This window comes from Neolamprologus brichardi, chromosome 14 (assembly GCF_056152115.1).
Source record: "Neolamprologus brichardi isolate AB-2024 chromosome 14, ASM5615211v1, whole genome shotgun sequence".
NCBI lineage: Eukaryota > Metazoa > Chordata > Actinopteri > Cichliformes > Cichlidae > Neolamprologus > Neolamprologus brichardi.
In genome coordinates, this window is record NC_142117.1 from 27,418,615 (window position 1) to 27,442,473 (window position 23,859).

General features: G+C 43.1%; 1 protein-coding gene across 2 annotated transcripts; it reads left to right on the forward strand.

The window, feature by feature from the left end:
• Positions 1–13: 13 nt before the first annotated feature.
• Positions 14–21,984, forward strand: zbtb16b (zinc finger and BTB domain containing 16b). Of its 2 annotated transcripts, XM_035912377.2 has the most exons (8): positions 14–310; positions 1,707–1,849; positions 2,980–4,246; positions 7,494–7,591; positions 9,982–10,068; positions 16,511–16,681; positions 17,790–17,957; positions 18,895–21,984. In XM_035912377.2, exons 3-8 carry the CDS (start codon positions 3,072–3,074, stop codon positions 19,122–19,124), a joined length of 1,929 nt encoding a protein of 642 aa, XP_035768270.1. In that variant the 5' UTR covers positions 14–310; positions 1,707–1,849; positions 2,980–3,071; the 3' UTR covers positions 19,125–21,984. The 2 variants fall into 2 exon arrangements, with proteins under 2 accessions (XP_035768270.1, XP_087707185.1); XM_087851059.1 differs by lacking the exon at positions 14–310 and having other exon boundaries at positions 1,399–1,849.
• The last annotated feature ends 1,875 nt before the right edge of the window (positions 21,985–23,859 follow it).

The following is a 23,859-nucleotide window of genomic DNA, read 5'->3' on the forward strand; positions in this document are numbered from 1 at the left end:
CCCTCCGCCTCCCCGGTGTGCCCTGTGCGCACGAACCAGGCTGATGCGTAAACGCACTGAATTAATCAGAGTGTGCTTCTTATTTCAGGAAAACAAACTAGTCCTCCGCCTGTAGCCTGTCACTAGTTCTGAAACGCTGTAGATGTCTCTGACCGCAGCCTTGATGGAGAGCCGAGGAGTAGAGGGCGATCACACCGAGCCGTGACGTCGGCCCGGCGATGATTTGCAGCCGGTAAAGTCAGCAACTAGCAGCCTTGTGGAGACAGGAAGTTAGACGGTGGGATCTTCAAAGTAAAACTGCAAGTACTCGGTGCGAAAGTAATTTTTAATTATTTTCTATAGAAATATTTCATTATATTCATGCAGGGTTACGAAAATCACGCTGAGCGCCCTTTAGAGAGACCAAACCTCAACCTGCTGTCAAACTTATTTTAATCAAGCTGTGCGTACGACAAAGACACAGCGTTTACTTCTCACCGTGTATGAAGTAACCCATTTCTTTATTCATGCCACAAGCTGACATACTTTCATACTTACATTATTCCCAGTGCCGCTGGCCAATAAAGATTCAGTTCATTTAACCTGTAATCTACGTAATCTGCATTTGTGTAAGCCACCAGCAGGACCATTTAAAAGTTGCAGCTGGTCCAGGTGAATAAAATCATATGTTAATATATGTAAATTAGGAGGTATGCAGGGTCGTAAATAAAATCGCATTTCCAGCTCAAATGTATAGAAGTCTAGATATTTCTGAGACTTCCAAGGTAAAATCATACACAGTTAAATAGGCACTGGATGGATTTTTTTTTACCCTCATCTATCGTTGTCTCATATTTTACCTTTGAAAGAGAGAGATGCACAGGAAAAGCACAAAAGGATGGTAAAGGATTACTTAATCAAAACTCCTCAGTCAGATGCAAATTAGGAGCGCTGAGGAAACACGTTGCATATCTTAAAGCACTAAATCACCAGGATGCAACAGATTCAGTGACCTAAACACAAGAGCATATTTGCAGGCCAGTTTTTCCACTTCATTTACTGAAATACTAAAGATTAAAGTACACCGCTTTACAAGTTGGGCAACCTTGTAGCTGGCAAAAAACGAAAAAGAAGCAAAGCCTCATAAGAATCGCATTCTTTATTTGTCTTCAAATATAAAATGATATTCTCTACGTCTGTTACAAAATATTTGCATTAACTACATAAAATACATAAGTGTAACCATTACTCTCTGTCTACCTTTGTTTCCACGTGAGGGCTTTGAGTTAAACCCAGTAATTTGTGTAAAATAGGCTACATCATTTAATACTGATCAAAATATGTTGATGTATGTGTCAGTATTTAGGTGAATAAAATGCACAGAATATTTGTGCAAACTCAACTTTATAATTTCCTTCATGTAGTGCCGTTTTTCCAGGAGTGTCATTCTGAAACGATCTACAAAGACGTGAATACTAACGATTTTGACTCACACTAAATACTTTCTGCACGCATTTCGATCACTTTGCCCCTCTTACTGTGATCATAGTGTTGGGTCTTGAAACGATTTAGTTCTTGAGTTAGTTACAGCATGTTGGAAACAATGTATTAACGCCACACAGTCACTACGTTTGTAATTATAACCTGATAATAACAGTCAGTTAGATCAACAGTTATTAATCGCATTGCTCTGGCCGTCGTTTTATTTTGAAAATTCTCCTCGGCAGTCTCGCTTTCCCCTGCTGGTTTGACTGTCGTGGCTGGGTGATGATTTGCTTACTTGGAGCAGGACTGAGTTTGGAGCGGGTACTGTGAAATGTGTAAGCATGATACTGCCTGGATAATCAGCGGAGGACATTAGGAGACGGAGGTAAGAACAGCTCTGACAGCCGCCACTCTTTTCTGTCCACTGTTGATTTCTGTCAGGTGATTCAGCTCTGATGAACTACTTTTGAGACCTCCTCATCTTAATTATTAACACTGAACAATAATGCCAGCTTTGCGGCTCCTTGATATAATTTCGATTTGCAGCAACCATGTGGAAATCCACTTAAGTTTAGTCCGCGCACTGCTTTAGGATTTTCCAAACTTGAATGAGCTCAGACTGTATCGCACACTGTTCACGCCACTGTGATGCACTCTGGACTATTTTCTAATTGGGTCTTTTATTTTCGAACCCGTCGCGTCCCCTTAAATGAAAAGCGCGCAGGCAGGGTTAATTTGTCGCAATGTGTTTGGATAATCAGGTGGATTTGTGCGTCTGCACCTGATGCGCTCTGATGTTGCGGTTAGTTGAGGATGCAGCCCGTCAGCATCACTCGAGGTGCCGTTGAGTGGTCCGACTACACAAAACATCAAACAGGGATTATTCAGACACTCATTCAGCCGTTTGGATGTATAGAAAAAAATCCATGCATGCGCGGATTGCGCTTTATTTTCGTGCTTTGCCAGTTTGGTAACTTACTCGGGTTTTTGTTTTTCTTTTCTTTCTTTCCTTCTTTCGTTTTTTTTAAGCAGGGCGCTTAATTGTAACACATCTAATCATGAACGTGCGCCGCCTAAATGAACTAATCAGCCCTTGAAGGGCTTTGTTAATAGCAGGCCTACCTGTTGAAGGAATGGATGAATGTGTGAGGAGCTTGATAAATTGAACCGTCACCTCTCAGTATGCAGACGTTATTACAGCGACGTGACCGCTCTCAGTGAAACCTCAGACTAATCACCTGCAGTGGAAACTGTTGCTTTGCGCTCATCGACCTGTTGTCTCCCTTTGGTATTTTTTTTAAATGCATGTAGGGTGCATCAAATAAAATAATTTAAAAAATCACATAGGGGGGTAGAGGGTTTGCTTTTCACTTTATATAATATTCATTAATACCATTTTAAGTTGCTTTTGACTGGTGTGTTCCCTGGAGTATAATCATCTGCCTTTTGCATCATACTGTACGTGAAATGGGCTCTAACAGTCTTCCATCTTCATTCCTCCACCCCAAAACGCAGACCTACAGCGAACTGAAAGCAAAGCAGGCAGGACAGCCACACCTCATGCGTGGGCTCAGCAAAGGTCCGAGTGGATAGGGGGTCTGACAAACATGGGTGTTCTTCAACTCCACAATCCCACTCACTCCAGCACGCTCCTGCAGCGGGCTAATCAGATGCGTCTGACCGGCACCCTGTGTGATGTCATTATCACAGTGGATGGCCAAGAGTTTCCAGCGCACCGCACCGTCCTGGCCTGCACTAGCAAAATGTTCGAGATCTTGTTCCACCGCAGCAGCCTGCGCTACGCCCTGGACTTCCTGTCCCCCAAGACTTTCCAGCAGATCCTAGAGTACGCCTACACCGCCTCGCTCCAGGCCACAGCGGAGGACTTGGACGACTTGCTGTATGCTGCTGAGATTCTGGAGATCGAGTACCTGGAGGAGCAGTGCCTGAAGGTGCTGGAGACCATCCAGGCAGAGGAGAGTGAGGAAGTGGCGGTCAGGAATCACAGCTCCGGAGATCACAGTGACCATGGCCGGGCCAGGCACTGGAGGCAAATGCTGATGTCCAAGAAGCATTCCATACAGGATGGACCCAACCACACCAGTCCCACAGCTCTACACCACCTGGCACTGTACCACATGACTGAGAGGAGCTCTCCTGGCCCAGAGCCTGAAGCAGCTCCTGAATCGAGCCCCAAGCAAGACACAGTGGTAGACATGAAGAACTCCCAGAAGGCTCAGCATAGCGGTGTAGAGATAGCCCAGGATTCATCCCACGAACCTCCCAGAAGTATAAAATTAGAGCGCATGCAGGTGGATGATGCCAACAGCTACGAGGGCAGATCCTCCAGTGCAGGGGAGGGAAGCTGCATCTCAGACCAGCCTAGAGACGAAGGCCCGGGGACGCCCCTGAGAGGTAGCGTCATCACCAGTGCTCGAGAGCTGCACACAGGCCCCGAGGATGGAGGACAAATGGCAGGAAACACTCTTGACTGTTTTCCCGGGATCTCTGAGAAACACCTGGCCTCCATATACTCTGTGCCATCCAACCACACAGGGGAAGGCATGCCAGTGTCTGTTTCTGTGGCCCCAACCCTGGGTGTGCCACTAGACCCGAGAACCTACAGCGGCCTGCTGCACCAAGGGTTGCTGCACAGGGAGCTCCTGAGCAGGCTCGGCCAGTTTGCAGCAGGGATGAGGCACGAGGCCCCAGCTCAAGGCCAGCAGTGTTGTGGCGAATGTGGGCTCCAGCTGCACAGCCGGCAGGCTGCGGAGCAGCACAGGTAACATGCACAAAACAACCATTAACACTAATTTGTGCTGTTTATTTTTAATCTGGCTTGTTTTAACTAATGCAAAATGAAATAATATACTTTAAAAACGCCAGGCTCAATAGCTAATAATCACAAAATATTTTGTTGTATTTTTGTGCTGAAGAAACACTGCTACACTCTCCTGCGGCTCAACATTTTCACTGACAGTCGTGCGTTACCTTTAATAAAAGATGGAGGAGACGGGCGTGCAGGTGGATCTGTGCTTATTGTGATAATGAATGATTATGCTAGACACGTGTCTCTTAAATTTAACCTTTTCTACATCTTCGAGATTTCCCTCCCCCTCTCTCAGTGAATATAATGCGAGTCAAAAGCTTGAAACAGCATCTGAGAATTTGTTCATTTATTCTCAGGGACACCTGCGCTCGTGTCTTAACAGTGAGACGTGTCGGCAACTTTTGAATCGAGTCTCTGTGAGGGGTTTGATATAAAGAGGCCTTGGTGTCGCAAAATGCTGTCATTTACAAAGCCTCATTTTCTAAATTCTGTTTGATTATCTGTGCAGAAGTGCGCTTCACACAACAGTCTGTCTCCCAGGCTATTTGATATGCATTCCTTTGCATCAGCAGACAGGATCCTCTCAGCAGGGACCGGGCTGGACGCTTCAGCAACATGATGGATAACTTCTGCTTCACGACTCGGCTCTGTTGTTTTGTTGTTGTTGTTTTTTTGTATTGTTCTTGTTTATTTTTACCCTACTTATTAGCTTGTCCTTTTGTCATTGTACACAAAAAATTAACCGGATCGATGACAGCTCTCATTAACTTGATTGCAGATGTTTCCAATTGTGCGAGCTCGTCAGCGTTTGACTCATCATCAGTCGGTAGAAACAAGTTTGCAGTCCTAATGTGCAGCTAACCCATGATTAGGATCGCAGTGTTTCCCTGTTCATGCCTGTGGCTGACATTTCAGCCTCGCTCCAGAACTCTGTTGAAACAATGCATCCTGTGGGATATTTAGTGATGCGCACAGCTTACTCACGGAGACAGGCTCATGTCCGCAGGTTCAAGGAGCTGCGGTGGTGGCACTGCTTGAGGATGTAATGAAGTTGCTGTAGGTCTGTAACCAGGTCACTGAGCATACACCTGGCCTGCAGATTGACATTTTCTGGTGTTGTTCAGGAGGCATCTCCTGGCACAGTTTTAGTATGAAACACTTCAGAAAAAGAAATCAATTTGGTTTGAATGATTAAAATAAATAAACAATTGGGAAATATGTACCATTTAAAAACAAAAAAAAAAACCAGCAGCCTTGAGGCTGAAATTATAATATGAACAGTTCAGTGTTCCACTAACTTTTCAAGGTTACTAAACAGCCGCTAAAATCAAATTAAAAGCTCCTCTTTTCAATATTCCAAAATTAATTAACTTCAAATAATTTATCGGTTTTGTTTCAATGACAGTGAAATGAGGGCAGGAAGACGTGGAATGAATTCAAAATCAAACGCAACAGTTGCTCGCAGCTGGACTCCGACTTTAAAACATTATGATTACACGGTCAGTGCCTTTAACCCCCGACCCCCCGCCCCCACTCCCAGACCAGCAGGACACAAAGTCCACCCCTTTCATTGCATTTGGAGCCCGACAGTTAATTATTCTTTTAGGGCAGAAGCTGATATCGACATTTAACCATATATGGTATGATTTAAAACATAACAACGAATAAACTAAAAAGTCACAAAATCTTTTTTTTTTTTTTTTGGTCTTCAAAATATTTCAAACAGCGTCAAACAAAGGAAGAGACCAGTCAGTGAATGTCGGTGACTCGTAGCAGTGACAGCTGAAAAAGCTAATAGTGATGCGAAGTGGGCGGGTGCCAAGCTAAAGTGAGTTCAGCTTTGAAGCGAGTGATTAAAGTGACGACCAGTGGGAATGCAGAACGCCAGTGATCGGCATATGACATATGCAGACGTGCAGGAGCCACACAGAAAAATGGGACTGCTGTGGAGGGCCACGCCAATAAGCTTTTAAAGAGATTCTCGTGTGGCCCCTTGGGAAAATTAATTACCCACCTCTGTAATTAAGGGGTCATCTATGCAACTAAATGACAAAAATGTCAGCTACATATTGATGCACGGTGAGTGAAGTTAGTTTAAGTTAGTTTCAAATGCGATTGGAACTTAATAGTAATATTATGCTTCTTATTATAAATGCAGAATGCCAGTTATATTGAATAGGAAAATATTTTTCCAGTAGTGTACTTCTCTCTATTTAATATGAAAACCACTGATGCTACTCTGCAACATGTGCTGCAGACCTCGCTGTAAGCAATCGTATTGGACACGATTTCTAAACTACCTCAAACATCTTTTTTTAAGCACATTAACAAATATTAGGAAGCATCTGCCAAAAATCAAAGATTGTAACATAACTGCATATATCGCAGACTGCTTGACCACCAGGATGTCCTAAATAAAACCTAATCTAGTATAGTATAAGAATCTAGTATGAACAGAAGCTGGTCAAATTTGAAACTACATGGAGTATTTCTGGGCCTGCAGCTCTAAAAGGATTCCTTTTTGTTCCTGACGGCGTTAATGTTGATTTCATCTAAATTAAATGACATCTTAAGTCTCATTTATTATGAGCACAGTGTGTGTTTAACCACAGACTTTTTAGGCCATTTGCTCTGCTGTTGGCGGGGTGATCCAAGGATAACAGTACAGATGCCTTGCATGCTTGGATGTGTGTGTGATATGATATGATAGGTTTTGCTGCCGGCGGAGCTTCAGCGAATCATCTTCTTTTCTCCTTTTCATTGCAGTTACAGGAGGAGTGTATGCGTGTGCATATTATGTCGGGATGCGAGTTTGCGTGCCTGCGCCGTCTGTGTGTGCGCGCGCGCTAGTCTGAGTGGGTTTGCGTGTGTGCCCAGTGTCTTGCAGTGCTGGCGGGTGGAGGCACGCGTATGTTTGCGCTCTGAAATTAGCCAGATATCCTATTGTCTGTGTTCTTTTAGCGTTCATGCGTTGTGATTCACAACTCCAAGGGCCTCTTACGCTAATGATGCCGCATTCAGCGAGGGATTCTTGCCGGAATTAAAACATGCTCCTCTTGTTACAATGATGCTTCTAGGTTTGGGAGACCTTAATAAAAGTGTCTCGAATCTGCGGCTTTTTTTGCTTTATCAAAAGTGCAGTCTCGCTCCGTTTCTTGAATCCGTTAACACGCTCACATTAGTGTTTGTCTTTCCACAGGAGGCTCCATAATGAGGAGAAGGGCAATGGCTGTGAATACTGTGGCAAACACTTCCAGGACAGCATGCGGCTCAGGATGCACATGCTGTCTCACACAGGTACTTAGTAACTCTCACACTCTCATCTCAGAGCATTCAGAGCTGATCAACCCTCTTGATACAGTAGTGCAGCTTTTCAAATGCACCTGTTCATGCTACGACCCCCCCCCACTCCACCCCTCCCCTCCCCATGCCGGTTAGTGCTGCTCCGAATACTTGGATCATGCTTTCTTTTCCATGCTTAGGTCTATGCACGTCTCCCTCCCTCTCTTCTCTCCGTCTCCCTCTCTAGTCTCTCTCAGTTTGAATCGTTTCTGTGTTTTTTCGGAGACTCTGGCAGCTCGCCAGCTCTGCCCCTTCTGAGTGATGACATCATCAGCTGCCGGCAGGCCTGGGTGTTCTGCCAGTGTTCCGAAGCGTGTGTGATGGCTCGCTCGCAGATGTGTGTCCAGGAACACACTGTACCCAAATGCAGACTTAATCAGACCTGACTGCTCTCCCAGCTACTTTATCCAAAATAGAGAGAGAGGAGGGGCGGGTAGTTTGGGGGGGGGGGGGGGGGGGGGGGGGGTAGAGATCAGGGACTAAAAATGAAACTAAAACAGAAACCTCAGTTGGATTATGTGTACAGACAAGGCAAAGTCCCTGTCCTCTCCGCCTTCTCTGTGAGGATTGTTTTGGAATGACATCCTGCTGACGGATGAGAGAAAGAATCTGCTTCTTTAAACTTCACCTGATCCCCCTCCCTTTTTCTGTTCCTCCTCTTTTATACCCTCTGGATAACCCTAAACACACATATTGTCTTGCATTACCCCGACCACCACAACGCGCTTTGATTTTCAATTCGCAGCGACATCCGTAACAGCAGCACCTTTAACCTAATTTGAATTTTTTGCATAAACTCTCTCCATCCCAATGTGTCAACCTATAATACTACAGAAAAAAAAAAAAAAAAAAGAGAGAGATAGATGTGGATCTCATTTCTTTGTCACTGTGTATTTCGGTATAGCAGCCTTAGATCCCGCTGGTTGCTAAGGAGCGAGTGCTCCACTGCTCTAATGGGCTGATTTGGTATTCAGCTCGATGCTGGCTCTTATTTTGGTATGCCAGACAAAGTGTTTTGATGGAGGACGATTGCAGCCGCGTCTGGAGACAGTTTGATGGTTTATGGATGAGAGCACACTCCGTGCCTTTGACTGCACAAGACAATGCACTATGTTCTCTTCTTCCCTTATCACACAATCTCACACAACACAACACACCACACCGGACAGCGTCACACAACATCAGGATCGCAAATTCTGCTTTAGTGTTACTACTAAACAACACTACTCTCAAGCAAGCTTTATTTTTACGCCGTGTAACAAAACGCACTATTCCAAAACAGTAACAGTTTGTTTTCAAAAATTGTTGTTTTTAGAAATGAACAGATTGGGGCTCTTTCTCTTTTTTTTTGGTTTTTTTTGGTATTTGTGTGCAGCACTGGGAACAGTGGCAGAGTGTCTCTGTATAGTGGCATCGTAAGAGTTGAAAGAGGACCACATTTAGGCTGTAGCGCTCAGAGTTCCCAAAGCTTGTGGGTGTTTTAATGAGTCATTTTAACTTCATTTAAAGCCAGCTGAGCAGAAAATAGATCAGTGAATGAGCCCTGGGCCAGTATGGATCTGCAACCGATTTACATCTCTGTGAGAGCCAACCCACATCCAAACAGCTGTGTGTGAGAGAAAGAGCGAGCGTGTGCGCGTGTGTGCGTATGTGCATATCTGTCTTATTTGTCTGTCTGTGCAGGTGTGAGGTGAGTGCAGAACAAGGATTGAACGTTTCTGCTGGCAGCGTGCATACTTGTCTCTCTCATGTCTTCATCAGAATAGACAAGGGCATTCCAAAGGTGAACTGGGAACTGTAGTTACAGTGTATGCGGTGGGATTCGGGGTGTTGACTCTGAAGTGGTTTTTTTTGATAAAGGGATGTGCCGCAGGCGGGAAGCGTCTGCTGTAGAGAGAACACCCAGTCCTTCTGTGGCCTCTCAGGCATACAGTCTGCTCACTGTTCAGAGACTGATAACAGGGCACGGTAAATAAAACTCTTCAGCTCTGCTCTTTTTTTTTTCTTTTTCTTTTTTCAAGAAGAAGGGCCATTGCACCCTGTCTGGTGCTTTTGTTTGTCCCCAGTTGTGTTTTTACGGCGCTTTCCACTGCTCCATTGTACTCCGCGCATTTGCTTCCTTGTGTTAACACCTGAAAAGCACAAGTGTGTGACAAACAAGGCTCTTTGCTGACTTTTCAAACAGCGTCTCTTTGTCCCCCCCCCCCCCCCTCTCGTTGCCTCGTTGCTTTTCTCCACAGTCCTCTTTAAATGTGAAATTAACTGACTTAGGCTGCAATTACAAACACATGTTTGTGTTCAGGTCTGATCAAAATACACTCTTTTGAATTTGATTTTGTCTACAGCTCCTGCAGAGGCGCTCGTGTGTGATCAGTGCGGAGCGACATTCTCCTCAGAGGACGCTCTGGAAGCCCACAGGCAAACACACACAGGTACTTTACAAACATGTGTACATGCTTTCTCAACGTGCACGCACGCACACACACACACAATGTTTAACCTGGACAGCATGCACTGAGCTGTTGAGTAAGCCGTGACTACGGGACTCGTGATCGTGGTCTAAACTGGCTTGTCATGCTGGCTGGGTTAAACTGTTCCTGTCATGATGCTCCATAATTTATCAACAGGGAGGTGGGAGGCCCTCTCACATATCACCCACTAATATCTCCTGGCATCCAGGCCCACTGCATGCCACTTTGCCACAGCAGTAGCTTTACAGCACCAGCATTACAGTTTCACAGACATACTATCCTCACCTCCCTCATGACAGTGGCTGTGAAATTATTTACCTCACGCCCACACACTCAACAGCAGGCCAGACACCTTTTTGTGATTTTTCAGTGATCTCAAACCAGGCAAAATGTTTGCATGACATACTCTTCTTGTTCAGCGAGTGTCTGGCATTAACATTTGGCACCAAGATGAGTCAAAGTATTTTTTTAAATAGTTATATTTCTGGCTGACTGGCTGCACAAACCTGGATGGTGATTTGCAATCTGGACTCTCGTAGTTTGGAAAAACATGCCCGGGGAGCTGAAGTCGTTATCAACGTTAGAAAGTGCCTCACAGAGGGGGGAAAAAGGAAAAAGGAGGAGATAAAAATGACAAACAACACAAGTGTCCAACTGATTAAATAAAATGCACTAAAAATCAAGCGAGAAATAAACCAGATGTTGTCTAAGTGCAGTACTTTTCTTAGTAAGTTGGTATTTTTCTTTTTGATTAAGACATTTCTAAAAAGGTTTATCGGTTGTCTGTAATGAATGCATCATTTTTCCATCTGCCTAAATTCGAGTTTATTGCCCAACAGTTTTGTTGTCAGATGGCACATACATGTATCCCTGACAGTGTCCGAATCCACACCTTTTCTGCTACTGTCAGAGAAAGGTGATAACCCTCTCAGGAGCACTGGCACGTAACTGTAACTCCAGGTGGCACACACAGTATGAATAGTTAATGGATGTGGACATGGAGGGGTGTTAACGATGCCCAGAAGTTTCTACCCTCATCTCCCTGAGTTGTAAACATCCAGAGCTCGGTTTCAGCTTGGCACTGTATCCAGAGCAGGGGGCAGGAGGGCATTACTCTCTTATTTTGTCATGATCTCAGCTTGGTCCGCTGTGACGCATGACCCTTTTTACTGACTCTTATTGTGGCATTCGTCATGAGCTACAGGTAATTCAATCAGTTGTGCCGAGGTTACGCAAGGAAATTTTCCAAATCACTGCAGAGACTCGCATTTTCTAAATCACCTGGTTTTTATTTCTTGTTCTTCTAAAAAAAACAAAAAAAAACAAACAAAACAAAACAAAAAAAGATAGAGACACAGTGCCGAGCGTGCAGCTTCTGCTTTAATTTGCCATGTGGCATAACCAGTTAGCCAAATGAGTTTCCCCTTAGCAGATTAACACTTGTCAGACCTCAGCAGCTGCAGCACTGCCGTCCACCTCTTCTCCAGAGGGGAAATAATTCTGCTCTTGGGAGACCTTACTCTGTGGCAATTTGGCTGATTTGGCCGCAAGACTAGTTTACAGTGAAAGTCTTTAGCCACTTTTATATGTCAGAGGTTAATGGCCCTGTGTTGCTGAAGTTAGAGATCAAAGAGAGCGGGAGGTTTGGTGGAGAGGGTTAGGGGTGGGTTGAACTGTGAGAAGGGAAGGGGGGTAGGGGGTATGTGAGGACTTCCTGAGGGCAGGAGGATTGCTGCTGGTGTTGGATGCCAGGACACGGAGGAAAACAACATCATGTGCTGCTGTTTACTCCTCACCACAGCACTGTCATAGTCTCCTCTGACCTACTTGTCAGTGCCCAAAATAAAAGAATGGATCTGTCTCCGAATTGCTCTCACAACAAAGGGGTTTGTTTCATCATGGCAAGTAAGGGCTCTGGGGCACCTAGCTTTCCATTTTGGAAAACCCAAGACTCATAGCTTATCTCCAGCATGCACAGAAATCGACTGTATGTGCTTCAAACTGTGCTGGCTGACCATTTTGCCACCTTGCCTTGCCTACAGAAAAAAGGCCATAAGAGTGCTGTCTTTGTGTACTCACAGCAGCTGCACTGTTTCCACACATTACAGGCTGCTTCATCAAGTGAATAATATTACCTTCTGTCCAAACCCTAATTAAACAGTCCTGTAGTCTGTTCAGATACAGCCCAGGCTTTCTAATGCATCCCTCTTAATGCAGACCTTTTAGCTCGCCTAATTGCGTGTCCGTCATCATACTGCACCCTCCTGTTAATACCCAGTTGTAATTCGCATAAGCCTTAAACTGAACTGAACTGCGCTCTGTTTGGCCATTATGTCCCCCCCCCCAGTATTTATTTTCCCTGACTGTTACCACACACACACACACACACACACACACACACACACACACACACACACAAACATGCCCCGAGCTGCCCTGCCATTTCATGTAAAGTGAAATACAGTAGCTATAGATAATATAGCACACGTTCTAGGAACAGAGGCGAATGAATCAGTGTGTGACCTCAATGAACCGGTCCGTGGAATGGTGGTTAAACACGAGCAACGTATCTCATGTTGCATTAATTATTGAGTCGGTTGTTCCTCACTCGGGTAGATTAGCAGTCTACTGATGAGGGCCCGGGGTTGTTTAAGGTACTGTACTGTTACTCTGCATGGAGCTGTCCGCATGAACACGTACAGTAGCCTGAACGCACGGGGTCATGTGAGGTCCAGCACATAGCACGTAGCCCGCCTGGCTGTGTATGTTTAACAGGGTGATAGCAGTGTGCCGGCAGACGGCGAGCAGGGCCCGAGGACGTAGCTGAAAGTGCCTTTACACTGCATACTAGTGGACGTGAACAGCATTGATGCTAATATTGTAAACTGTGAAATCCGCTGTTGTTTTGATAGCAGCAGGTGATTTGTTCAGCTCTGACTCGGCCGTCATTCACAATTTGCTGAAACAAATGCCTTAATGGATCGAATTCTGAAAGCGTCTATTAAAACAATGCCAGTTATTTGTGACCGATGCTGTTAAAATGAAGTCTACGGCATATTTCAGCAAACACAGAAAGGACATTTTTCACGGTTCGACCAGTGTAATCTGTAGGCTCAGGACACTGAAGTTAAGATTAACACAGAAGAAATTATACAGCTTTGCGGTCATCACTGATACAATCTCTTGTCCAATTTGCCGTGGGTTTACTCCCAGAATCTCAGGGTGGGAAAACTTTTGTTTGCTGCTTGAAAAGAAACAGGCTGCGCTTATTTGTGAATGAAGGGATTAGCTTGAACACTTCACCCCAACAAGGACCATGATCCTATCTGGTTGCCTAGACACATGGTTTTGTTTCTTAGGCAGCGTGAGAGCCTGGCTGGCTCCCACCTCAGTTGGACTGAATAAGTGGCAGATGCATGAAGGCAGACTATGTTAAATCACACGAGCATACACATCGGCTTCATGGAGATACGCTGAAATCGCATAACAACCCCAAACTGTCCTCAATTACTAACCTAATTGTGCATTAGATGAGCAGCTTAGTCGCATAACGCACACAGTAAATGTTTAGATTTTCTGCCTCGTAGCAGAATTGCTTAAAAGTAAATCATTATTCCCACTGTTAAAGCTCCCGCCCACTAAACACAATGCTCAGTCAACGCTCCAGCCTTTGAGAAATGCTATTGATTACGTGGTCTTTAGCCTATTGAGGGCCATAGGTCAGGGGGTCATCCTGTGCCTTAAAGCCTAAAGTCCAAACCCATTGTCTGGTTAAGGGTGAGAAAGCAGGGGGCAGTGACGGCCAACTTTAGGGCTTATTCTCTCATAAAGAATCTCCCCAGCATTTATTACCAAAGCTTACTGGAAAACTCTACGACCGCAAAACCTTTTTCGTTTCAAAAGTTAACAGAGCGCAGTGAGGCGAAATGCCACCGCTAACGCATACAAACACTTCCTCGCCTCCAAAGGTTTTTGTTTACACTTCAAGACATTATTTGGTATTTTTATTTTCAGCGTCGCTTGCGCAGAATAAAACCGAAAACGACTGCTGAGCTGTTGTCACTGCGTGTCATCCCGAGATCAAGGGTTGAGATTCGTGTGACAGAAGAGTTGTCATATTCCTTTTCTCAAGTTTCAGCATTGTCGGTGACAGAAAGATCAGGATGTACATCTGTGAGTGTCTGCGAGTGTGTCGGGGAGTCACGGTTTACCTCCACAGAGAAACTAGGATGTAAAAACTTCTAGAGCAGACAGGGGAGGGAAAAAAAAGGAAAATATGCAAGCTGCACCGAAACAGGCGTTTAAAATATATGACGGTTAATAACGAGAGAGTAGAGGGAGGATAATTAAAGTAGCTTTGAAGTATCTACAAGGTGGATAATATGCTGCTCGGTTGGTTGAGGGCTCTGCTCTGCCTGCAGCTACAGTAACGTGGACACATTGGAACAGAAAGCGCTCCCCCTGCTGGTTGAAAGAATTTACTGCTAGCTGGTTAAAGTGGAGGAAGGCTTCACATCTCGGGGTCATTCAGAGACTGCATTTTCTGCTTCTTAAGTGTTTTTAACCATTTTGGATAGATCATTATCCAGACTATACTGTTACACAGCGTAGAGCAAAAGCAGCATTCGTTAGGTATGACTCAGAAAGAAAGTGAAGCTGGTTAGCCAGTGAAAGGATTTCCTGTATGGTCAGCGAATAAGGGGAGTGGGGAGGACGCAGGGGCATTGAGACTGGAGGGTCTTTTGTCTACAACTAAAATATTGTGATCCATGTGTGAGAAAGGGCCTTGGTCATTAGGCGACAACATAAAGACAGGGATTGTAGGAGTTGCATGAGGAGCCTATGACTAATGGGCTTGGTCAATGAGGGCCTGAACCTCATTGTGTGCCCTTTGTGGAAAAGAGCACAGGCTAAAGCCTCTGAACAGGTGCAGCTCATTCCATCAGATCGGCTCCCGGCAGGACGTTTAAGATCGGGGAATGCATTTCATCCCGTCTTATTCCCGTTAATGATTATGAACGATCGGTTTTATTAAGTTTTGTTTTGGGGGTGAAAATTCAGAAGATTTGAGAGAAAAAAACAAAACAGGAAGCTGAGGCTTTCTTTATTTAAGCTAAACTGCAGTCATCCGTGAAATGTTAAAGTGTCTTTCATTGTTTGAGCAAACTGTGATGCGCGGATGAGCAAACAATACTCAGCCAACGTTTTTGATTTATCCCTGAAAAAAATGTGAATATGCTTGATTTGTTTCTTTTTCTTTCTCCTTTGAACAGGCTTGTCTTTAACTTGATTGAACCTAAAGCAAGTGTCTGACACTCTTCCCTCTTAGTATGAGTGTGCTGTATCCCTTTCCCTGCGTTAATTCCAATTTAATTGCCAGTTGCCTCAAGGCACTTCAATAACAGTAACAAATGATTTGATTTAGTGGACCTCATCAGACTGCATTTTAAATGCGACACAGCAACCCCACTTGAATTCCAATGAAGTGCTGGCACAGTCCTCTGTTTACTAATGATCCTCCGCTGGAGATGTCTGATTGAATCTGAGTCAGGAGCAATGGGACCTGCTAGCATTGTAAATGATCTGCAACCTGTGCAGACAGAGAAATAAGGACCTCATAATCTCACATTAAAGCCTCACTCTCCAGGACATGCACATTACGTCCGATGCCACTGATTAACCAGTCCCTCACCGGTGCACATATGAATTTTGCATCAGTGTGAATGTCACAGTGGAGCGTGCTGGCGTACACATCCTGTAGATCAAATGTTGACTGTATGACAGCCAATGGATCTTCTTCACATAGCCATTTTGACTTAAACTAGCCTGCCAGCGACTCCCTATCTGTATTCCTCCCCACACTCTGTGCAACAGGAAAGCAGCCCCAAAGAGATGCCAGGTCACACACAGGATTAAACTGGATTGTGTTTTTTCCTGCAGTCCTGCCTTTAATGGCTTGATATCACTACTTAACATTCTGCACAGAGCGCATAGTGTAGGCATCATTTAGGGTGGAGCTACTATCAGCTGCTCTTTGAGCACAGAGACAGAGGACTTCACAGGCTGTAGCTGACTCCTGATGGGGAATGAAGAGAATAATTACACATCTAACACACCAGGAAGGAGCCATTGATTGTGTGATTGGCATGCTCTGCATTGTGTGGGAAATTCTTAAAGAAAACAATGACTTTCATGGTTTAAAATAGAACGTATAAAGACTCACAGCTGAAAGTGCCTCTGGGCTTTTAGGGGAGTTAGTTTAGGTAGAGGCACTTGCTCTTTGAAAGAAGCTTTTCCCTCAGAGGACTCACACAAAGTTGAAGTGACCCAGTTTCCCCACTTAAGGCCCTGTCTGTGTATGGTACTGAAATAACTGTGCGTCTGTGTCTTGCGCGTTCTCCAGGGACTGACATGGCGGTGTTCTGTCTGCTGTGTGCAAAGCGCTTCCAGACCCAGAAGGCCCTGCAGCAGCACATGGAGGCCCATGCAGGCATGCACAGCTACATCTGTAGCCACTGCGAGCGCCCCTTTCCAAGCCACACTACCCTCAAAAGGCACTTGCGCTCACACACGGGTAAGAGACGGATCATTTGTACCATCCTCATTATTCACAGCGTCAGCTGCAGTCATAAAACGCGAACATGTCGGTGTCAGGCACATGCATACGTTAAGGAGGAGACGAGAGACAGCTGTATTTATTTTGGCATATGGGTTAATTTCCTGGGGTTATTGGCTTTAAGGTTTAAGACAATTTGCATGCATCCTCTCCCACCCTCCTTCCTTCTCTATAAGATGACTCACCTCGGCGATGACAGCACTGTACCGTTATGGCCGGTGCATATTTTGGGCAATTTCATCCTGTTTATATTTTGGGTTCTTAGACAGCCTTCGGGCCTCTGCAATTCACGGCTGTCAGTTCTAGTGCGGTTCACCCAAAATGATAGAGGAAACCCAAATAAATATTGAAGGAAAAGCAAATGGAAATGACTTGTCTGTGTGTTCTACCAAGGGTGAGTCTTAGTGCCGCAGGAGACGGAGAGATATTTACTGAAAAGATGTCCCCCTTTCTTCTTTTACCTTAAATAACACTCCCAGCTGTCAGGACGGCTTGATGTCTAGACAGGAGAAATACATAATTGATGTGAAGAGACAGAAGTGAAGGGAGTTTTGGCCATGGCAGCGTATCTTGTTTGTATGCCATTCTGCTTGGAAGTAACATTTTGTAAATGTCATCTGCTCCACAGTGGGGTGGGGGATTGGGGAGAATCGGCCTGTAATGAGGAGAGCAATGTATCCTCTGACTTGGCTGTTGCTGTGGACACTGAGATAATGAGGCACATAGGTCATTGGAGATGAGTCAAACCCTCAGCCTAGGAGAGAAATAGATTAACTACAGTATAGAGAACAGAGCAGCACATGCCTGGAGGACTTTTATTAGCTATTAGCCGACAGCCAAGAGGAGTGTCCTCATGTCATAACATTAGCAACGTCTGAAAGAACATCATTTCCCATGTTTGCTATGCACGTGCGGAAAGGCCTCTGTGACTATTTGACCTATGCAGCTACATATGTGGCGTGCCGTGTCGAGCCAAGGATAAAGTTAGCCTTTAATGCTTCTCACGATAATGGGCTGTGTTGGTGTTGCGGCTGCTGCTGCTGCTGTGACACGATTGTGCTTTCAGGCGATCACCCGTTTGAGTGTGAATTCTGCGGGAGCTGTTTCAGAGATGACGGCACGCTGAGGGGCCATAAACGCATCCACACGGGAGAGAAGCCTTACGAGTGCAATGGCTGCGGGAAGAGGTTCAGCCTGAAACACCAGCTAGAGACACATTACCGCGTACACACAGGTAAGAGCTCAGAGAGGAGCGCGTGCTCGAAAAAAGTCCTTCAGGTGGATTCAGGGAAAAGTCCAACAATCACCTGTATTATCACCGTTTGTATAATTCAATGTGTATAAATCGTCCCCCACAAAAGCAGTATTTTACTCCTTTATGAGTCACACTTACTAAAATCGACAGTGCCCTGCTATCTTTATGCTGGAAAATCACTTTAAAGACTCTTCAGTGGGAATGCCTGCCATAGAAAGGGCAGGAACGTATTGATTTAGACTAATGCATTTAAGGTTTTGGCCTTGGAAAAAGACAGAAATAAATAAAATACAGCATTTCTTCTACAGCTAACAATGTGCTGTTTTTTTTGCAAGGAAATAAGTTTAATCATTTGATCATTAGTTATCTTGTACTTTAAAGAATGGCCATAGTGAGGCTTTTTATTTTTACGTGATTTTATATTAATCACATAAATTAATCACGTCCCTCTTTTAAGACAGAGAGAAAATTTCTTTTGGATGCTGACAGACTCATTTTAAAACCTTTAAAGCCAATTGTATCATATTTAATACGTGAGTTTTGAGAGTTCTTGAGTACTAGATTATCAGTAAGTTTTTTCCTTCACCCATTTTTAAGCAACAAATTACAAAAAATACCAGATGTAGCAAATATGATACAAATTAAAACTAATATATGCAAATTAATATTTAATTTCTTTAAAAAAAAATTATCAGAAGGTTTAATAACCAATTCATTTAAAAAAACAAAACAAAGATATTGCCAGTATTATTTCATGGCTCAGGGTTTGAAATGTTAATATCAAATTCAGGTCTAACCCTAGAGCACCGACAGACAAACACACCTCTGAAAGTGCAGCGGCCTAAACTAGGAGGCGAGTCCCGTCTCATCTGGCTGCAGGTCTACAAGGTTAATGCCGTATTGTTGAATTTTTCAGGTGAGAAGCCATTTGAGTGTAAGCTCTGTCACCAACGGTCAAGAGACTACTCGGCTATGATCAAGCACCTGCGCACTCACAACGGAGCGTCTCCGTACCAGTGCACCATCTGCCAGGACTTCTGCCCCAGCCTGGCTGCCATGCAGAAGCACATGAAGGGCCACAAACCCGAGGAGGTGCCGGCGGATTGGAGGATAGAAAAGACTTACCTGTATGTCTGTTACGTCTGAGCAGGACTTGGACTCCAAGCACAGTCTGACTGGCACAAACACTCACACGCACACGGTCACTGTTGGATGAAAATCTGTGTTGCTGGTTTGAAATGTTTCTGTAAGGGTTTTTTTGAAAGAGTCTGAATTCTTGTTGGGTGAACTGGGAAGTGTATTACGGAGAGATGTCGCTCAAAGAGATACTGAGTTGGTTTTATTTGTTTTTTCCCGACAATTAGACGTGCAAGCACGAAAACAGATGGGCGTACACGTCAGGGCTGCAACCAATGTTCATCATCAGTCAGGTTATTTTTACTCTAAAAGGAAAAAAAAAGGGCAGAAGAAGTCACATTTTGTTGACAAGCTGAATTCTTTAAAGATATTTGCCCAAAAAAGTCCAATAAATATTGCAAGATTAATCGATTATCACATTTTTGACAGTTTCCTGATGACTTAACTGTTTTAGCCCTGACGTGCACAAACATAGACACACACCGTCTCCCTCGCACACAAGTTTTGATAATCACTGCATCTCTAATGGATCCACTGTGGTTAAAATCAATGCCACAGTGGCTGTGACTGCTGACCTGTATGTGTAGCAGGAGCATTTTGACTGATTGCTAAACCATCAGACAACCCGAGTTATCGTCTATGATTGTGCAGTAGATTTTGAAATAATTCCACGAAGGCTTGATTGGCTGAACTTTGCAACATTTTCTCTCCTAATTTCCTGTGACTGCTTTGAGTTTTTTTTTGTTTTTTCTCCTGCTGTTGGATTTTTATTTGAGTTGTTTATTTTCTGCATGTTTTACTTGAATGGCTGCCACGTTTTGACCTCATAAGCTTGATCTCTTTAATTGCCTTGTCTTTCTTGCAGTGGGTGTTATTGTTTCAGGTGGGTGGGGTAGCTGGCTCACAATTTGAGTTTCTCTTGTAATAAGGTTGTGCTATTTATACGTTGTTTATTTGTTACCAAATATGTGCTGGTTTTCATCAGACGGTCCATGTCTCTTGGGATGATTTCTAGTAGAGCGAGCTCTACCTCTCCTCGCTTTTCACTGTTTTAAATCCACTGCAAATTATTCATCCATCAGCCGTTTTCAGTTTGTTTGGTTTTTTTTAGAATTCATCATAAATTACATGGTCAAAAAGTGTGTAAAAAAATGCCTCAACACGGCTTTCTGTGTAGTTTTTTTTATTAAAAAAAAATCCTTTAAGGAACAGTTTATCCAAAAATCAAATGTAGGTATTTTTCCTCTGGTCTGTAGTGCTGTTTATTCATCTGGTGCAAGTCGCCCAGTTTTTATAGAGATGCTTGTCTTCTCTTGATTATGATGGAATCAAATGGTACAGAGACTGACCCGGTTACTTTAAAAGAAACAAAACCCCAAAACTCTGTTGTGAGCAATTTCATGTAGGGACTATTTACTCTGTAGTTTCTGTAATCGCTAACCAAAAGAAGCCTGCAGGTAGCTAACATTACAGCTCAGCCACAAGCATGAGCCTTTTGTGTTGCCGTCTGATACGACTGCCGTGTGGCATAGTTGATATATGAAAAAACTGAGCTTTTTGTGTTTTGATTAATTTTTTTTATTTGCATATTGAGATAATGATTTCTATTTACTTTGATGAATTTCAAGAGAAGGACGACATCTCCAAGCAGCGTTGTCTTCTCAAACTGGGCGGCTCGCGCTAAAACGAAACAAACGAGTGGCACTAACAGCCAGAAAATCTGATTTTTTGTCGTGAACTGTCCCTTAAACTATATATAGATGTCTTATAAAAATCACAGAATCAGAATTTTCTTGAAGAAAACTGAAGAAAACATAAAAAGTCGTTTTTTGTTTGTTTGTTTTTTTAAACAAAACACAAAAAGAAAATTCTGACACTGAATTACTATGAGCAGGTTATTGTCAGTTGTAGTGTAGCTGTAATGTAAAATCTGTCATGGTATGTTATTCCCTTATGTGAGCCTAACACGGGCCTTATAGATTTAAACATGTTGTATTTTTGTATTACAGTAATTTGCTATCTGTTTACATTTGGTATGATTTGAGAAAAAAAAAGAAAACATCTTAATGTGTGTGTTTTATAAGTCTCTGATTTGATTAAGATCCCTCCCTTGTGCCTCTTTTATAAGTAGAGCATTGATGTGCTTGAGTACATGGGTCTGTGCTATTGGTAGTTGTTTCTGGGTGTTTGTTTATTGTTACTCAATTAAAGATAGACTGCCATGTAGATCCACTTTGTCTGAACATTGCAATTGGAAGCAACATACTGTGATAGTGGCTGATACTCTGATGCAAGTTCCAAGCAATTTTTGATGTAAAAAAAAAAGTACATGCTTGTCTCAAATTGTTCCCTTCAAAGTGACAATGGACTGACATCTTTGGATGAAAACAGTGTGTATAGCAAATCTTGGCATCTGTGGGCATTACCAATGCCTTCTTAAGTAGCCAACAACACTCAGTGCCATGAAAACACATTCACTGTATCTATTCTACATGAACATGCACTATAAATGGATTTTCCTCGGTGGACCAAAAGAAATAGAGCACTTTTGTTTGAAAAGGATTTTTTTTTTCTTTGATCTTTCTATGTTGTGATAATACAGCTGTCTTTTATTTGATGTGTCCTAGAAGGATGTGATTAGCATTGTTTAGATTATGTCAATGTCTGTCTACCTCAGGGCCAGATCAAAGCTCGACCTGGTATCCAATCAGGGTTGTTCTTCTTGCCATGTGTGCAGTAAAATCCCTCTTCATTACAGCTTTGTAACACAGTGTGTGAAAGTGTTTTCTCCGTGTGGATTCAGGCACAACTCTGTATGCGTCAGTGTTCAGTGGCATGGTTAAAAAAAGAATAAAACAGTTTACTATTTTATGCATCACGTCTCATTTGCCTGTTTCTGCTGTCTGTGTGCGCTCGTAAAGTGTGACTGGCAGCGGTTCCCAGCCTATTTGCTCTTTACAAAATAAAAAAAAAAATAGAAGAAAAAGAGGTGGGGGGGGGGGGGGGGGGGTGATCTGAATTCATTTTACACATTAACAGAATTGTTTGCTTTGAAGTTAAGAAGCAGTGTCTACACTGGTAACTGATGGACTACTTTATTTGAGTTTACTTTAGGTTTTTATCGCAGATTCCAGTATTTTGTAGCAGAAAGGACGGCATTACACACACACACACACACACACACAGAAAGGATCAAATTGTTCATTTCATGCTTTGTTGATGCATATGTTTTAAGCACAGCAGTAGTGCTTCTCCGTAATGTAAAAAAAAACTGACAAAATGTGGAAAAACTTGTGAATGTGGACGTTTACAGATTGAAATTTTACTTCTTTACTTTTCAGCTCAATCTTGTGCAGCAGTTGTAATATTCTGGCCCAGCGAGGCAGCATGTGGCTCATGTACAGACACGACCTAGTACATTTATTTGACTACAACTTTTGGTTGGAACAAACTTTTGGTTGGTTTGGTTTGGCTTAAACATGGGTGACAAATTAAAGGAATAAACAGAGGTCATAAGCTGTTGGGCTGTTACACGCTATCAGAAAGTCTTAAGTGCATACTAAATTTCTGGTTTTCTGCAAGGGGGATCTTTCTTCATGCAAACACTTCTGCTTAGCCAGTTTAGGGTCGTGGGAGCATTGGAGCCCAGCTGAGGTAGGGCGAGAAGCAGGGTACACCCTGGACAGTAGAGGTGGGAATCACCATACATCCCACGATACGATATTATCACAATACTTAATGCACGATACGATATTATTGCAATTTTTAAAAAATATTTTGCGATATTCAGATTCTATACATAAAGGAAAACTTTATCAATATTCATTTTATCTAATAACAAAGTCTCACACTCAGTCTTTCTCTCATTTGTATTACGGTTTGTATTACAGTCTAGTCCAGCTTAACTGAATGCAACCATCTGGTACAATTATAGCTATTCTGAACTATGCAATTTGTGAAAACTATGCAGCCCCTTCAGCAACTGAAGAATTTGAAAGTAAATGAAAACAAAATATAATTTGACATCAAATAAAAAAGTTTTAAACTTAATTAAAATAAAACATGTCTTAAAATGAAATAAGTAAACTGTCATGTTTATTGCTGCCAAAAAAAAAAGTTAAACACATTTGGACAGTGAAGGAATGTCAGGATTCTTGCTCAGAAAAAGGATCAACATGCTCTGAAGTCAGAGCACAAAAACCTTTTTGTAACAAAATATCGATTTCTGCTGTCCCTGTATCGATACATTATTAGCAAACAAAATATCACGATACTATACAGTATCGATCTTTTCCCCCACCCCTACTGGACAGACAACCATTTACCCTCACAGGCAACGAGGCTAATCACTACACCGCCGTGCGTCCCGGGATGAAACATTGCAAAATATATTCCTTCACCTAGTTTTCTGTGCACAGTACTAGGGAGTGCTGTCTGACAAAACAAAAAATCTCACAAGGTGTTCAAGTGAGTCAGGTTTGGGTCATATCAGCTGGGGCATTGTAATCCTAGAAACAACCAGTTTCGTGAGTTTTATGAAAGTGTAAAGTAAAGATCATCAAACAAATTTTCACCATTTAAGCATACCCACAGCTAACCATTTTATTCATTTAACATTTCAAATGTTTGTTTATTATTTTTGCTAATTGGTTTCATGTTACATCACATGCAGCTAGTGGTGTTAAAATGCTACAGATCAGCTGAGCTTTAATTTTCAAGTACTCTCACATATCCCTTGGGAATT

Coding starts and splice junctions, on each gene's coding strand:
- zbtb16b (XM_035912377.2), top strand. CDS start 3,072: ATGGGTGTTCTTCAACTCCACAATCCCACTCACTCCAGCACGCTCCTG. Junction 4,247..7,493: donor CAGGCTGCGGAGCAGCACAG/GTAACATGCACA, acceptor GTCTTTCCACAG/GAGGCTCCATAATGAGGAGA. Junction 17,958..18,894: donor ACATTACCGCGTACACACAG/GTAAGAGCTCAG, acceptor TGAATTTTTCAG/GTGAGAAGCCATTTGAGTGT.